Source organism: Pelophylax lessonae (genome assembly GCF_965119305.1).
Source record: "Pelophylax lessonae genome assembly, chromosome: 9".
Classification (NCBI taxonomy): Eukaryota; Metazoa; Chordata; class Amphibia; order Anura; family Ranidae; genus Pelophylax; species Pelophylax lessonae.
This window is the reverse complement of record NC_138776.1, coordinates 265,010,687-265,028,002: the sequence shown is the minus strand read 5'-3', so window position 1 is coordinate 265,028,002 and position 17,316 is coordinate 265,010,687. Positions and strand designations below refer to the sequence as shown.

Sequence of the window (17,316 nt, the reverse complement as noted above, 5' to 3'; positions counted from 1 at the left end):
TCACTGACACTGGATGGAAGGCCATTTAGAGGAGAAGCTTGGAGGTTGATAAAATGTCACTGACCATGGATGGAGGGCCATTTCGAGGAGAAGCTATGAGGTTGATAAGATGTCACTGACAATGGATGGAGGGCCATTTTGAGGAGAAGCTATGAGGTTGATAAGATGTCACTGACTCTGGATGGAGGGCCATTTCGAGGAGAAGCTATGAGGCTGATATGATGCCACTGACTCTGGATGGAGGGCCATTTTGAGGAGTAGCTTGGAGGTTGAGTATATGTCACTGACAATATATGTACCATTAGCCTGTGTTCCATCACCGCGTACCTACGGAAACTAGCGATACAGCTACCCTTCATCTGCTACCTGTGCCCACAGTGCTCCATCGGGATCCACAACCACCTATGGATGCATATTGAACTAATGGTCATATATACTCCCTTGTTGGAACTGCCTATTAGTATACAAGGTGCTCTGGATGACTATGTGACCGTTGTGGGTAATGAATGAGCAGCTGCCCTATCCTGGTTATTATTGACAACGTAGTCATTTTAATTGGTGTTGGTGAAGGTTGTTATTTGGGTTTCGGTACATTGATGTGCCCAAATTTTACTTAATAAAGCCTTAGTATCACCTGTGTGTCCCCTTGTGACTACCTTGGAGCTCTTCCATTAGTCTGTATGTTCTTTTAGTCACGGGACTGCACCATCCCGTAATTACACGGTGTTGGCGATAAGATTTACTGAGGCTACGGAAATATACTTGTATTCCATGTTATTTCCCATCTCATGGTGGTTGATCTGATGAAGGAACCATTTTTTCTATAGTCTGCCCCTCACATTAGCTGAATGATAGAGAAAAATCGGGAGCAAGTTGGTTTTGTTCAGACAAAGCTCCAAATTTTCTTTCTTTTGCCATTTTGTTTTTGAGCCTCTGCAATGGATTTTTCTTTTCTGGATCTGCAGCATTGGAGTAGTGCCAACACAGAAGCTGTTGGTGAATAGTGATGAACTAAGGTTCAGGAATTCAGTCATTGACTTTGTCCAAATTTCAAGGAGCGCACTGTGGCATCCCGGGGGTATACGAGCTACTGGCGTCGAACGATAGATTCCACTGATTGGCGGACAGGAAACCATCAATGCTCACGTCAAACAAAAGCGCAAAACAAACACCCTTCGGTCTCCAGTGACCCTAATTCTCATGTGTCTCCAGGAACCCAGAGATCCTGTGCTTTCAGAGTCTGGGTGACCCTTCTGTCTCCGTTGTCTCCAGAGACCCTACATCTTGTGTCTCCAGGAACCTCAGAGCTCCTGTGCTTTCCATGACTGGGTGACCCTTTTGTCTCCAGTGATCCAACTCTGATGTGTCTCCAGGAACCCCAGAGCTCCTGTGCTTTCAGTGACTGGGTGACCTTTGTGTTGCCAGTGCCCCCCAACTCTCATGTGTCTCCAGGAACCCCAGAGCTCCTGTGCTTTCAGTAACTGGGTGACCTTTGTGTTGCCAGTGACCCCCAACTCTCATGTGTCTCCGGGAACCCTACAGCTCCTGTGCTTTCAGGGATGGTGTGACCCTTCTGTCCCCAGTGACCCCTGTGTGCACCTGTTCTAGTGACCCCTGAGCGCTCCTGTATATCCAGTGTTCCCTTTGGCTCCTGTATCACGCAGTGACCCTATAGTCTTTATATATTCCGTGCCATCAGATGACTCAGTGAGACCTGTGTCTTCACCTCAACCTCAAGTACGTTCCTATATTTCCTGGACTCTTACTGTGAACCCAGACCTCTGTCCATGGATAAGGATCCCATCAATTCTGATCAAATTATCAACTGTGATTGGGAAGGTGCAGCCCCCACCCTGCAGGGAACCCCTGACTGTTCTTCATGGTTTGCTGCAGATGTTTCTCCATGGTTGTTCCTCAGACCTCCAACTGCCATCTTGTCATGTATTTTACAATTCGACTTCTCAGCCCAGAGCCCTGATGGACCCTTTGTCTTTGTCTCCATCTCGGAGGAATGGTCTGTTGGTTGCAATTCTTCCATGAAGACCACTTGTGATGGGACTTCTCTTTACAGTATATGGAGGTACCAGGACCTGATTGGGATCTTTTAGCTCTAAGCTGGTGGTTGTCCTTTACATTTGGCTTGGAAAGGACGTCATCTTGGCATATATCTCACTTCTTGTGGCCAACCACTGTTACTGGTCCTCAGTTTTGTGGTTTCTGCTTCTACAGAAGAATCTTGAGAGAACGGGGGCCTGATCAGAAGAACCTGGAGAGAATGCGGGCCTGATCAGAAGACCCTGGAGAGAACACGGGCCTGATCAGAAGAACCTGGAGAGAACACGGGCCTGATCAGAAGAATCTGGAGAGAACACGGGCCTAATCAGAAGAACCTGGAGAGAACACGGGCCTGATCAGAAGAACCCGGAGAGAACACGGGCCTGATCAGAAGAACCTGGAGAGAACGCGGGCCTGGTCAGAAGAACCTGGAGAGAACGCGGGCCTGATCAGAAGACCCTGGAGAGAACACGGGCCTGATCAGAAGAACCAGGAGAGAACACGGGCCTGATCAGAAGAATCTGGAGAGAACGCGGGCCTAATCAGAAGAACCTGGAGAGAACACGGGCCTGATCAGAAGAACCTGGAGAGAACGCGGGCCTAATCAGAAGAACCCGGAGAGAACACGGGCCTGATCAGAAGAACCCGGAGAGAACACGGGCCTGATCAGAAGAACCTGGAGAGAACGCGGGCCTGGTCAGAAGAACCTGGAGAGAACGCGGGCCTGATCAGAAGACCCTGGAGAGAACACGGGCCTGATCAGAAGAACCAGGAGAGAACACGGGCCTGATCAGAAGAATCTGGAGAGAACGCGGGCCTAATCAGAAGAACCTGGAGAGAACACGGGCCTGATCAGAAGAACCTGGAGAGAATGCGGGCCTGATCAGAAGACCCTGGAGAGAACACGGGCCTGATCAGAAGAACCTGGAGAGAACACGGGCCTGATCAGAAGAATCTGGAGAGAACGCGGGCCTAATCAGAAGAACCTGGAGAGAACACGGGCCTAATCAGAAGAACCTGGAGAGAACGCGGGCCTGATCAGAAGACCCTGGAGAGAACACGGCCTGATCAGAAGAACCCGGAGAGAACACGGGCCTGATCAGAAGAACCTGGAGAGAACGCGGGCCTGGTCAGAAGAACCTGGAGAGAACGCGGGCCTGATCAGAAGACCCTGGAGAGAACACGGGCCTGATCAGAAGAACCTGGAGAGAACACGGGCCTGATCAGAAGAATCTGGAGAGAACGCGGGCCTAATCAGAAGAACCTGGAGAGAACACGGGCCTGATCAGAAGAACCTGGAGAGAACACGGGCCTGATCAGAAGAACCTGGAGAGAACGCGGGCCTGATCAGAAGAATCTGGAGAGAACGCGGGCCTGATCAGAAGAACCTGGAGAGAACACGGGCCTGATCAGAAGAACCTGGAGAGAACGCGGGCCTGATCAGAAGAATCTGGAGAGAACGGGGGCCTGATCAGAAGAACCTTGAGAGAACACGGGCCTGATCAGAAGAATCTGGAGAGAACACGGGCCTGATCAGAAGAACCTGGAGAGAACACAGGCCTGATCAGAAGAACCTGGAGAGAACACGGGCCTGATCAGAAGAACCTGGAGAGAACACGGGCCTGATCAGAAGAACCTGGAGAGAACACGGGCCTGATCAGAAGAATCTGGAGAGAACGCGGGCCTAATCAGAAGAACCTGGAGAGAACACGGGCCTGATCAGAAGAACCCGGAGAGAACACGGGCCTGATCAGAAGAACCTGGAGAGAACGCGGGCCTGATCAGAAGAACCTGGAGAGAACACGGGCCTGATCAGAAGAATCTGGAGAGATCACGGGCCTGATCAGAAGAACCTGGAGAGAACACGGGCCTGATCAGAAGAACCTGGAGAGAACACGGGCCTGATCAGAAGAACCTGGAGAGAACACGGGCCTGATCAGAAGAATCTGGAGAGAACGCGGGCCTAATCAGAAGAACCCGGAGAGAACACGGGCCTGATCAGAAGAACCCGGAGAGAACACGGGCCTGATCAGAAGAACCTGGAGAGAACGCGGGCCTGGTCAGAAGAACCTGGAGAGAACGCGGGCCTGATCAGAAGACCCTGGAGAGAACACGGGCCTGATCAGAAGAACCTGGAGAGAACACGGGCCTGATCAGAAGAATCTGGAGAGAACGCGGGCCTAATCAGAAGAACCTGGAGAGAACACGGGCCTGATCAGAAGAACCTGGAGAGAACACGGGCCTGATCAGAAGAACCTGGAGAGAACGCGGGCCTGATCAGAAGAATCTGGAGAGAACGCGGGCCTGATCAGAAGAACCTGGAGAGAACACGGGCCTGATCAGAAGAACCTGGAGAGAACACGGGCCTGATCAGAAGAACCTGGAGAGAACACGGGCCTGATCAGAAGAATCTGGAGAGAACGCGGGCCTGATCAGAAGAACCTGGAGAGAACACGGGCCTGATCAGAAGAATCTGGAGAGAACGCGGGCCTAATCAGAAGAACCTGGAGAGAACACGGGCCTGATCAGAAGAACCCGGAGAGAACGGGGGCCTGATCAGAAGAACCTGGAGAGAACGCGGGCCTGATCAGAAGACCCTGGAGAGAACACGGGCCTGATCAGAAGAACCTGGAGAGAACACGGGCCTGATCAGAAGAATCTGGAGAGAACGCGGGCCTAATCAGAAGAACCTGGAGAGAACACGGGCCTGATCAGAAGAACCCGGGGGGAACACGGGCCTGATCAGAAGAACCTGGAGAGAACGCGGGCCTGGTCAGAAGAACCTGGAGAGAACGCGGGCCTGATCAGAAGACCCTGGAGAGAACACGGGCCTGATCAGAAGAACCTGGAGAGAACACGGGCCTGATCAGAAGAATCTGGAGAGAACGCGGGCCTAATCAGAAGAACCTGGAGAGAACACTGCCTGATCAGAAGAACCTGGAGAGAACACGGGCCTGATCAGAAGAACCTGGAGAGAACGCGGGCCTGATCAGAAGAATCTGGAGAGAACACGGGCCTGATCAGAAGAACCTGGAGAGAACACGGGCCTGATCAGAAGAACCTGGAGAGAACGCGGGCCTGATCAGAAGAACCTGGAGAGAACGGGGGCCTGATCAGAAGAACCTGGAGAGAACGCGGGCCTGGTCAGAAGAACCTGGAGAGAACGCGGGCCTGATCAGAAGAACCTGGAGAGAACACGGGCCTGATCAGAAGAACCTGGAGAGAACACGGGCCTGATCAGAAGAACCTGGAGAGAACACGGGCCTGATCAGAAGAACCTGGAGAGAACACGGGCCTGATCAGAAGAACCTGGAGAGAACACGGGCCTGATCAGAAGAACCTGGAGAGAACGGGGGCCTGATCAGAAGAACCTGGAGAGAACGGGGGCCTGATCAGAAGAACCTTGAGAGAACACGGGCCTGATCAGAAGAACCTGGAGAGAACGGGGGCCTGATCAGAAGAACCTGGAGAGAACACGGGCCTGATCAGAAGAACCTGGAGAGAACACGGGCCTGATCAGAAGAATCTGGAGAGAACACGGGCCTGATCAGAAGAATCTGGAGAGAACACGGGCCTGATCAGAAGAATCTGGACTCCGGAAGAACCTCAAAATATCTGCTTCTTGTATTGTAGCTCAGAATTCCACCACCCCTGGTGGGATTCTGCAGCTTCCCAGAAGGGTTCAGAGGAGGAGGCTGGAGGTGAGGTGGGAGGGACTCTGAACGGGGTGAGAAGAGTTCTCCAGGGTTGAGGGTTTCAGATTCAGGGGATGGTGGCTCCTCAGGACTGGTGTGGGGAAGTGATCAGAGCGGGGGGGGGGGGGCAATAAAGGGTGCAGGGGCCTGAGGGTGGAGTCAGGTGGTGGTCAAGGCAGGACACAGGCTGTTAAGGGCGGAGTCAGGTGACAGGCAATTCAGCGTGGAGTCAGGTGATGGTTAAGGCAAGGTGCAGGGCGGGGTCACGTGATGGGTAATGTAGGGTGGAGACAGGTGATGGGTAAGGGAGGGCGTAGACTGTTGAGGGCGGGGTCAGCTAATGGTCAAGGCAGGGTGCAGGCTGTTGAGGGCGGAGTCAGGTGATGGTCAAGGGAGGGCGTAGACTGTTGAGGGCGGAGTCAGCTAATGGTCAAGGCAGGGTGCAGGCTGTTGAGGGCGGAGTCAGGTGATAGTTGAGGGAGCGCCTAGATTGTTGAGAGTGGAGTCAGGTGATGGTCAAGGGAGGGCATAGACTGTTGAGGGCGGAGTCAGGTGATGGTCAAGGGAGGGCATAGACTGTTGAGGGCGGAGTCAGGTGATGGTCAAGGGAGAGCATAGACTGTTGAGGGCGGAGTCAGGTGATGGTCAAGGGAGGGCATAGACTGTTGAGGGCGGAGTCAGGTGATGGTCAAGGGAGAGCATAGACTGTTGAGGGCGGAGTCAGGTGATGGTCAAGGGAGGGCATAGACTGTTGAGGGCGGAGTCAGGTGATGGTCAAGGGAGGGCATAGACTGTTGAGGGTGGAGTCAGGTGACAGGTAATTCAGCGTGGAGTCAGGTGATGGTCAAGGGAGGGCGTAGACTGTTGAGGGCGGAGTCAGATAATGGTCAAGGCAGAGTGCAGGCTGTTGAGGGTGGAGTCAGATGATGGCTAATTCAGGCCGGGGTCATGTGATGGGTAATAAAGGGTGCAGGCTGTTAAGGGCGGAGTCAAGCGATGATCAAGGGAAGGCAAATACTTTTACGGGCAGAGTCAGGTGATGGTGAAGGGAAGGTGAATACTTTTGTGGGCGGAGTCAGGTGATGGTCAAGGGAAGGTGAATACTTTTGTGGGTGGAGTCAGGTGATGGTCAAGGGAGGGCCAATACTTGTGGGGCGGAGTCAGGTGATAGTCAAGGAAGAGCGAAAAATTGTGGGGCCGGGTTCAGGTGATGGTCAAGGGAGGGCGAATACTTGTGGGGGTGGAGTCAGTTTATGGTGAAGGGAAGGCGAATACTTGTGGGGCGGAGTCAGGTGGTGGTCAAGGGAGGGCGGAGTCAGGTGATGGTCAAGGGAGGGCCAATACTTGTGGGGGCGGAGTCAGGTGATGGTCAAGGGAGACGAATACTTGTGGGGGCGGAGTCAGGTGATGGTCAAGGGAGACGAATACTTGTGGGGGCGGAGTCAGGTGATGGTCAAAGGAGACGAATACTTGTGGGGGTGGAGTCAGGTGATGGTCAAGGGAGACGAATACTTGTGGGGGCGGAGTCAGGTGATGGTCAAAGGAGACGAATACTTGTGGGGGCGGAGTCAGGTGATGGTCAAAGGAGACGAATACTTGTGGGGGCGGAGTCAGGTGATGGTCAAAGGAGACGAATACTTGTAGGGCGGAGTCAGGTGATGGTCAAAGGAGACGAATACTTGTAGGGCGGAGTCAGGTGATGGTCAAAGGAGACGAATACTTGTGGGGGCGGAGTCAGGTGATGGTCAAGGGAGACGAATACTTGTAGGGCGGAGTCAGGTGATGGTCAAAGGAGACGAATACTTGTGGGGGCGGAGTCGGGTGATAATCAGGGAGGGCGAATACTTATGGGGCGGAGTCAGGTGATGGTCAAGGGAGGGCCAATACTTGTGGGGGCGGAGTCAGGTGATGGTCAAGGGAGACGAATACTTGTGGGGGCGGAGTCAGGTGATGGTCAAAGGAGACGAATACTTGTAGGGCGGAGTCAGGTGATGGTCAAAGTTGGGTGATGGGTAATTCAGGGTGGAGTCAGGTAACAGGTGAAGTGGGAGGAGTCAACTGAGGGATGAATACTGTAGCAGGCTGTTGTGGGAGGAGTCAGGTGAAGGATATGTGGGAGGAGTCAGATAATGAGGTTTTTGTGGGGAGGAGTTTGATGATGGATAACGGCAAGGGGGAGGAGTCAGGCGATAATGAGCACGCAGTATCTCTCCGCACACACACCGACCATCATCTTCTCTGCTATATACAGTCAGCCGTAGGCCCCGCCTACATTCGCTCCCACCTAAACGGTTAGGAGTCTCCAGAAACCAACATGGCCGCCGGGGAGCGTCCTGACCAGTGCGCATGCTCCAAACTCTCCATTTTCTTGTAGTCAGCAGAGGGGCGGAGTGTGTGGGTGTACTTCCGGTGTTCGGTCTGCAAAGCTGAATGGATCTCAGGAGCGTACCGGAAGTGATGTCAGGATTACACAGGAAGTGATTATACAACACACCGGAAGTCCCCATGGGAGGGAAGTAGAGAGGAGACATCGCTAGAAGTGGCAGCAGAGGAGGTAAGAAGATCTTATTTTATATTTACACCCAGTAACCCCCCGTCATGTCCGTCCTCTTCCTCCAAAGTCACTGTGACGTCTTTTATCTCCAGCAGATGATGATACTCACATATATAGTGTGGAAACCTAGATTAACCCCTTCGGGGTCCGAACATTTCCCCCCTCCAGGGTCAGAACATTCTCCTCATAGTGCTCTCCATGTCCCCGGTATTATTATACAGGATTTATATGGTGTCTGGGGGATATAGGACGCCCCCTCCCCCCATATCCTCCATGTATTGGGTGGAGTCGGAGGGAGGAAGACTTCGGTCACCCTGTAACGATGTGAATGTACAATGTATATGTAAAGCGCTGCGTAAATTGACGGCGCTATATAAGAACCTGAAATAAATAAAATAATAATGGGGCGCCCGATGCGTTTCGTCGCACTGGAGCGACTCCCACACATTTGGGGTAATGAGCGTCACACTTTTTTTTTTTTTTTAGCCACTTTCCGCTCGCGCTAGGGCCAATCACAGCGACCCTTCACCACATGACCAGCTGTCAGCCAATGGCACCTGATAACGGAAGTAAACAGAAGCCGGTGTTCTAACATTTTGTCGGACCCATGAAAATTCCGGACCTCGCTACGTCCGGCTGGTGCGAGGCCCCGGTGTGAATGCGCACAAGACATTTTCAAGGTCCGATGAAATTCTAAGACTTAGCGAACAGCTGACTGAGAGGAGGAGGGGCTGAGGTGGGACGCACACACCGCCACGGTGTTCTCGGGGTCACTGCTCCGCGCCCTTTCATCCCCGAGACCCCAAATTTTTATCAGCTGTAGAGGAGCATCTTGGCTACCGGCGATACAATTTTGGGGTCTCCAGCACCTTTGGTTCGCCCGTGACAGCAATTTTCCCACGGCGGTGTGTGCGTCCCACCTCAGCCCCTCCTCCTCTCAGTCAGCTGTTCGTAAGTCTTAGAATTGAATCGGACCTTGAAAATGTCTTGTGCGCATGCGCCCCGGGGCCTCGCACCAGCTGGGTTATGACGTAGCGTCACCGGGAGTGACGAGGTCCGGAATTTTCATGGGTCCGACAAAATATTAGAACGCCGGCGATCACATTTTTTTCCATCAGCCTGAGGAGAAAAGAATAAAGCCGGCAACCGGCTACTGTTACCGCGACATCCGTCCCTTCCTCCGTGCCCACCAGTGCTACTAACCAGTACCCACCAGTGCTGCCAGTCATTGCCCACCAGTGCTGCTAATAAACACCCACCAGTCCTACCTATAAGTGCTCACCAGTACCACCTATCAGTGCTACTGAGTGCCAACCAGTACCACCTATCAGTGCTCCTAATCAGGGTCCATCAGTGGCACCTACCAGTTCTACTAATCAGTGCCCACCAGTGCTGCTAATTAGTGACACCCAGTTCTGCTAATCAGTGCTCACCAGTACCACCTATCAGTGCTGCCAATCAGTGCCCATGAGTGCCACTTATCAGTGCTACTAATGAGTGCCAACCTGTACCAGCTATCAGTGCTGCTAATCAGGGTCCATCAGTGGCTCCTACCAGTGCTACTAATCAGTGCCCACCAGTGCTGCTAATTAGTGACACCCAGTTCTGCTAATCAGTGCTCACCAGCACCACCTATCAGTACTACTAATCAGTGCCAACCAGTGCCCACCAGCACCACCTATCAGTACTACTAATCAGTGCCAACCAGTGCCCACCAGTACCACTTATCAGTACTACTAATCAGTGCCAACCAGTGCCCACCAGTACCACTTATCAGTACTACTAATCAGTGCCAATCAGTGCCCACCAGTACCACTTATCAGTGCCGCTGTAACGTTAAAAAACCCTACCCCGTGAAAATTCCCTACCCTCGTCACTTCCGGTGCACCTACGTCATGGAACAGCTGAGCAGGTTACCATTGCGCATGCTCACAGCTCCGGAGGGTAGGGAATTTTCACGGGGTAGGGTTTTGTAACGTTACACCGCATCAGCTGTCGCCGCGGTTACATGAAATCATCTCGGCTGCCACATGAAATCATCTCCGCTCCTACCCCTGTGACTTCCCTGTTCTCGGCTACTAAATGTAAAAGCGGCGGCGGGTGTATGAAAATATAAATCACGGAGATCTCGGCTTTGTGATTTATATTTTCATAGACCCGCCTCCGCTGTTACATTTAGTAGCCGAGATCAGGGAAGTGACAGGGGTAGGAGCGGAGATGATTTCATGTAACCGCGGCAACAGCTGATGCGGTGTAACGTTACACATCACTACCCCGTGAGAATTCCCTACCCTCCGCAGCTTCGAGCATGCGCACTGCTAAGCTGCTCAGCTGTTCCATGATGTATGTGCACTGGAAGTGACGAGGGTAGGGAATTTTCACGGAACACCGCCAATCAGTGCCTACTAATGCTGATAATCAGTGCCACCAATCACCACAGCCTCATCAGTGAAGGAGAAAAATTACAGTTTGCAAAATAAAAAAATGTATTCAAAATTTTGGGTCTTTTTTTGTTTCCTTAGCAAAAAAATAAAAACCCTAGTTTGGGATTAAATACTACCAAAAGAAAGCTGTATTTGTGGGGTAAAACTGATAAAAATGTCATATGAGTACAGCGCTACACGACCACGTAATTGTCATTCAAAATGTGACAGCACGGAAAGCTGAAAGTCGGGCAGAAAGGGGGTGAAAGTGTCCGGTAAGGGAGTGGTAAAATACACTCTATGACCATTGCGGCAAAATCCCATCACGTGTGGGGGGCCGTTCTCTGCATTACAGTGAAAAAACTTCTGTGGTCAGCTCACCTCCCTCCTGATTGCTCTGTCCTCCCTCCTCCTCCCGATTGCTCCCTCCTCCTCCTCCTCCCGATTGCTCTGTCCTCCCTCCTCCTCCCGATTGCTCCCTCCTCCTCCTCCTCCCGATTGCTCTGTCCTCCCTCCTCCTCCCGATTGCTCCCTCCTCCTCCTCCTGATTACTCTGTCCTCCCTCCTCCTCATCCTCCTCCTCCCGATTACTCTGTCCTCCCTCCTCCTCCTCCTCCCGATTACTCTGTCCTCCCTCCTCCTCCTCTAGATTGCTCTGTCCTCCCTCCTCCTCCTCCCCCCCCCCCCTCCTCCCGATTGCTCTGTCCTCTCTCCTCCTCCTCCTCCTCCCGATTGCTCTGTCCTCTCTCCTCCTCCTCCCGATTGCTCTGTCCTCTCTCCTCCTCCTCCTCCTCCCGATTGCTCTGTCCTCTCTCCTCCTCCTCCTCCCGATTGCTCTGTCCTCTCTCCTCCTCCTCCTGCCGATTGCTCTGTCCTCTCTCCTCCTCCCGATTGCTCTGTCCTCTCTCCTCCTCCTCCTCCCGATTGCTCTGTCCTCTCTCCTCCTCCTCCTCCCGATTGCTCTGTCCTCCTCCTCCTCCTCCCGATTGCTCTGTCCTCTCTCCTCCTTCCGATTGCTCTGTCCTCTCTCCTCCTCCTCCTCTCGATTGCTCTGTCCTCTCTCCTCCTCCTCCCGATTGCTCTGTCCTCCCTCCTCCTCCTCCCGATTGCTCTGTCCTTCCTCCTCCTCCCGATTGCTCTGTCCTTCCTCTTCCTCCTCCCGATTGCTCTGTCCTTCCTCCTCCTCCCGATTGCTCTGTCCTTCCTCCTCCTCCTCCTCCCGATTGCTCTGTCCTCTCTCCTCCTCCCGATTGCTCTGTCCTCTCTCCTCCTCCTCCTCCCGATTGCTCTGTCCTCTCTCCTCCTCCCGATTGCTCTGTCCTCTCTCCTCCTCCTCCTCCTCCTCCCGATTGCCCTGTCCTCTCTCCTCCTCCTCCTCCCGATTGCCCTGTCCTCTCTCCTCCTCCTCCTCCCGATTGCTCTGTCCTCTCTCCTCCTCCTCCTCCCGATTGCTCTGTCCTCTCTCCTCCTCCTCCCGATTGCTCTGTCCTCTCTCCTCCTCCTCCTCTCGATTGCTCTGTCCTCTCTCCTCCTCCTCCTCTCGATTGCTCTGTCCTCCCTCCTCCTCCTCCCGATTGCTCTGTCCTTCCTCCTCCTCCTCCTCCCGATTGCTCTGTCCTTCCTCCTCCTCCTCCTCCCGATTGCTCTGTCCTTCCTCCTCCTCCTCCCGATTGCTCTGTCCTTCCTCCTCCTCCCGATTGCTCTGTCCTTCCTCCTCCTCCTCCCGATTGCTCTGTCCTTCCTCCTCCTCCTCCCGATTGCTCTGTCCTTCCTCCTCCTCCCGATTGCTCTGTCCTCCCTCCTCCTCCCGATTGCTCTGTCCTCCCTCCTCTTCCTTCTCCCGATTGCTCTGTCCTTCCTCCTCCTCATCCTCCCGATTGCTCTGTCCTCCCTCATCCTCCCGATTGCTCTGTCCTCCCTCCTCTTCCTTCTCCCGATTGCTCTGTCCTCCCTCCTCTCGATTACGCTGTACTCTTTTAAAAGGACACAACCATCCATTCTCCAGTGTCCCGCTGTAGCATTAAGCTAGAATGTGATTCTGATATCTTGTTTCCTTATCTCAGCCCTTGTTATCCTGTCCCTGCAATGTTCCCAGTTCCAGTCCCGGTACCCTGCTTTCCCAGTACCAGTCCCGGTACCCTGCTCTCCCAGTACCAGTCCTGGTACCCTGCTCTCCCAGTTTCTAGTCCCGATACCCTGCTCCCCCAGTACCTGTCCCCGTACCCTGCTCTCCCAGTTGCAGTCCCGGTACCCTGCTCTCCCAGTTCCAGTCCCGCTACCCCGCTCTCCCAGTTCCAGTCCCGCTACCCCGCTCTCCCAGTTCCAGTCCCGCTCCCCCGCTCTCCCAGTTCCAGTCCCGCTACCCCGCTCTCCCAGTTCCAGTCCCGCTACCCCGCTCTCCCAGTTCGAGTCCCGCTACCCCAGTTCCAGTCCCGCTACCCCGCTCTCCCAGTTCCAGTCCCGCTACCCTGCTCTCCCAGTTGCAATCCCGCTACCCTGCTCTCCCAGTTTGTTTTCACTTCTGATTTCTGCCTAGTTCTAGTCCCTGTTATTTCTGACCTGTTGGACGCAAGAGGAGAAGTCGGCACTCGAAATGGCATCCAACAATGGTTATCCTTTAAAGTAAAAACATGTATTACAGCTGTAATAACTAACGCGTTTCGTCAGTCAGGCCTTACTCATGGCCTGACAGCTGAAACGCTTCGGGTATTTTACAGCTATTATACATGTTTTTGCAATAAAGGATAATCATTATTGGATGCCATTTCGAGTGACGACTTCTCCTCTTGTGAATCGTGTTACCTGGGGCTTGGGCAGCCTGTAAGTCTGAGCACCGGGCAGAGCTGGGTGGTGAGAAGGTGGAAGCGCCTACACACCTGTATTCATCTGTGTGACCTGACCTCACCAGTACTCCCCCCCCCCCCCCTCCCTGATGAGGATTTTGTCTCCACTCAACCCCTTGGAGTAGACGTTTGCCTCTTGTTACACTTGCCAATGACCTTGGCTACCATCCTTGACCACTGGTGGGGAGGTCCTCCTGATAGTCCAGTGCTATCCAATCTGGCGTTTAGGTCCTGGGGGGCACCCAAGTTCCAGCGGTGCGTGTATAACACCTTCAAATGGTGGCTGTTGGAGATGAACTGCATTTCCCACTGTGGTCATTGGACCTCAACAGAGACCCAACCCTTAGACTGCACTGATAATCTGCTGACCACATAAGAAAATGATGACAGAAGATGGGTGAGAGGACTATCGTTTTTCTTGGAAAATGACTTTTATCGTATGACAATAAGACCAGAGGGATTCCAATCCCCCCCAGATCCGAGAAAAGGAGCAAACACCAAGCAGTGCAGACTAAGTACAGAACTGGGCAATGCGGAGAGTAACCTCAAACTTCATAATAACCCCCCCATATCCTAACCCTAATATACTACAACCAGTACAGTCCATATAATTCTCTTCTACAGAAGAACCTGCATGTCCACATGAATGAAGATGGAGGAGGACCGGAGTCACATGACCGAGAGGATACTAAACCTCACCTTGGAGATCATCCACCTGCTGACTGGAGAGGTGAGGAGGATTCTGGGAGGTCACATGACATCACTCTTATCTCTATTAATAAAACACAGACCTGACCGGAGAGGTGAGGAGGATTCTGGGAGGTCACATGACACCACTCTTATCTCTATTAATAAAACACAGACCTGACCGGAGAGGTGAGGAGGATTCTGGGAGGTCACATGACATCACTCTTATCTCTATTAACCTCTTTAGCCCTGGAGGATTTGGCTGCTCAAAGACCAGGGTCTATTTTGCGATTCGGCACTGCGTGAATTTAACGGACAATTGCGCGGTCGTGCGGCGCTGTACCCAAATGAAATTGACGTCCTTTTTTTCCCACAAACAGAGCTTTCTTTTGGTGGTATTTGATCACCTGTGCGATTTTTACTTTTTGCGCTATAAACAAAAAAAGAGCGACAATTTTGAAAAAATAATATTTTTCACATTTTTTATATGAAATTCCCCCAAAAAAATGTAAAAATCTAAATTTTTTTACATTTTAGGCCGATTTGTTTTCTGCTACATATTTTTGGTGAAAAAATCGCAATAAGCATATTTTGATTGGTTTGCGCAAAAGTTATTGCGTTTACTAACTACGGGAAAGATTTATCTCATTTTTGTTGTTTTTTTTTTTAACGAGTAATGGCGGCGATCTGCGTTTTTTTTTTTTTTTTGCGGGACTGCGATATTGTGGCGGACAGATCGGACCCCTGACTGACATTTTTGAGACTTTTGGGGGTACCAGTGACATTACTACAGTAATCAGTGCTATAAATATGCACTGTTACTGTAAAAATGAAACTGGCAGGGAAGGGGTTAACTTTATTAGAGATCAAGGGGTTAAATGTGTCCCCAGGGGCGTGATTCTAACTGTGGGAGGTGTGGCTTGTGATGTAACCACAGAGACATACGATCCTACATAGCAGGATCATATGATCTCTGCAGTTACATCAGGGAGAATGACAGGCGGCTTTGTTTACATCAGCCGCCTGCCTTTCTCCCTCTCCAGCGGGAGATCGCGAGTGACCGGCGGACATCGGAGCCGCCGGTCACTCGCGCTGGGATGTCAGGGAACGAGCGGTGGCGGAAGCACGCCTCCGGCGGTGCGCGCTCGCCCCCTACAGGCTCCTGGGCGAGCGGCGTAGTACTACGTCACTTTGCCCAGGAGGGGCTGACCGCCGCAGTAAATGTACTTGTGGCGGTCGGCAAGTGGTTAATAAAACACAGACCTGACTGGAGTGGTTAGGAGGATTCTGGGAGGTCACAGGATAGTCCTCTTGGTTCTTCAATACAGAGATTTCCTCTGTTGTATGACGTTACTGTTTGTGTTTCATTACAGAGTTTGCCTCCCGTGAAGTTTGGTGACCGTGTGACCATCACCGTGCCTCCACCTCACTCTCTGACTCCTGAGACCCACAACATGCAGAAGATTCTAGAAGTCACCAAGAAGATGATTCAGCTGCTGACAGAAGTGAATGGGGCTGGGAATTATGGAACTGTATCTACTAAGGAGGAGTGGGAGTATTTAGAAGGACACAAGGATCTCTACAAGGACGTCATGATGGAGAATCAGCCGCCCCTCACATCACCGGGTAAGAGGAGACTTTATTGTAAAGGAGAGAGCAGTACGGAGGGTCCACCTAGATCCCCCATCATCTGATAAACACATAGAAACAATGTATTCAGTCAGTGTGTGTGTTTCCTACAGATGGATCCAGTAATGGGAACCCACCAGAGAGATGTCCCCGTCCTCTGTATTCCCGGGATTCCACACAGGAAGATCACACCATCCCTCACCATCATCAGGTAGATGATTGACAAATATTGGTAGTTATGATTTTATTCAAAAACATATTTGTTATAATGAATGTTCCATTATATATATTCAGAGTGGAAACATCGGGGACTATGAAATTGTCATTAAAGAAGAGTATAAAGAGGAGGATGAGGAGTATGGAGTGATGGAGGAGTTTTCCGGAGGACACAAAGATTTGATGGATCAACCTAATACCAGAAACCCACCAGAGAGATGTCCCCGTCCTCTGTATTCCCGGGATTCCACACAGGAAGGTCACACCATCCCCCACCATCATCAGGTGAGTGGAGTTGAGGGTCGGGAACATAAAGTGATTGAACACTCTGACATGTGGAGACGATGTGTGGACTCTACAAGATGATATTTTCTATGTGATCTCACATCATAAATACTTCTATGTTACAGATGTTATTTTCTGCCATTCTGTTGGTTTAGGGTGAAGATCTGATGAACATGAAGGTTGAGGGTGAAGTAGAAGAGACGTATGTGAGGGATGATCAGCAATATACGGAGGAGGCAGGAATGAGGAGGACATTCATAGAGGAGGACACTCCTACAGAGATCAGCACAGGTGACCCATAATATATTCTTCTCTTATCTCTCCTCTGTTACTGCTCACTGATTGGTCCAGAGGTGAGCTCTGCGCTCTTTCCTGCCCTTCTGTAGAGAAAGCCCCATTCCACTTCTGCTTGCAAAGGACCGCATGGAACTGGTCAGTTGCCCCTGTCCTCCTACAGTGACCTTGTCACCTCTAGTTGTCCGACCCTCACCACCAGCTGTCTTGGTTTGCATATTCCTGAGGCCTCACCTGCCTGCCTTACTGTTACGCAGTGCACCATGACCTTCCATGAACACAGAGGAGACAGTCCCGCTGCTATGGGTGACACCCCTGCCTATAGTCTTCTAATAGTTTTGGGCACAATTATAAGGTATCTTTGGATGGCGCCAGTGCCTGTAATCTGAAACATGAGCTGAGTCCTCTGCCCTGTCCTTGGGGACCTTCATATCCACACAGAAGCGTAACTAGAAACTGCAGGGTCTCTGTGCAAGAAACTTTAACACCTAGCCAAGGCCCTTTACTCCGACCCTGGGGCCCTTCCCACTGATCCCGGGGGACTTTACTCCCATCGCAGGGCCCTTTCATATGTTCTGCAGTGAGCCCCCTTCCTGTCATCTTGGGGCCCACCACGGTGGCGGAACGCCAGGGCC

General features: G+C 52.1%; 2 protein-coding genes across 2 annotated transcripts in view; both read left to right on the top strand.

Annotated features, from left to right (window-relative positions):
* The window catches only part of LOC309562750 (uncharacterized protein), a 253,710-nt gene that overhangs the window by 220,345 nt on the left and 16,049 nt on the right, over nt 1-17,316 (top strand). The gene's annotated exons all lie outside the window — the stretch shown is intronic.
* Nucleotides 16,547-17,316, top strand: part of LOC309564442 (uncharacterized protein) — a gene marked incomplete at its 3' end in the record, with an annotated part of 317,628 nt that continues 316,858 nt past the window's right edge. Inside the window, 1 exon segment of the mRNA XM_082269072.1 lies at nt 16,547-16,678. Coding sequence (XP_082125198.1) covers nt 16,555-16,678 — 124 coding nt within the window. The 5' untranslated portion in view covers nt 16,547-16,554.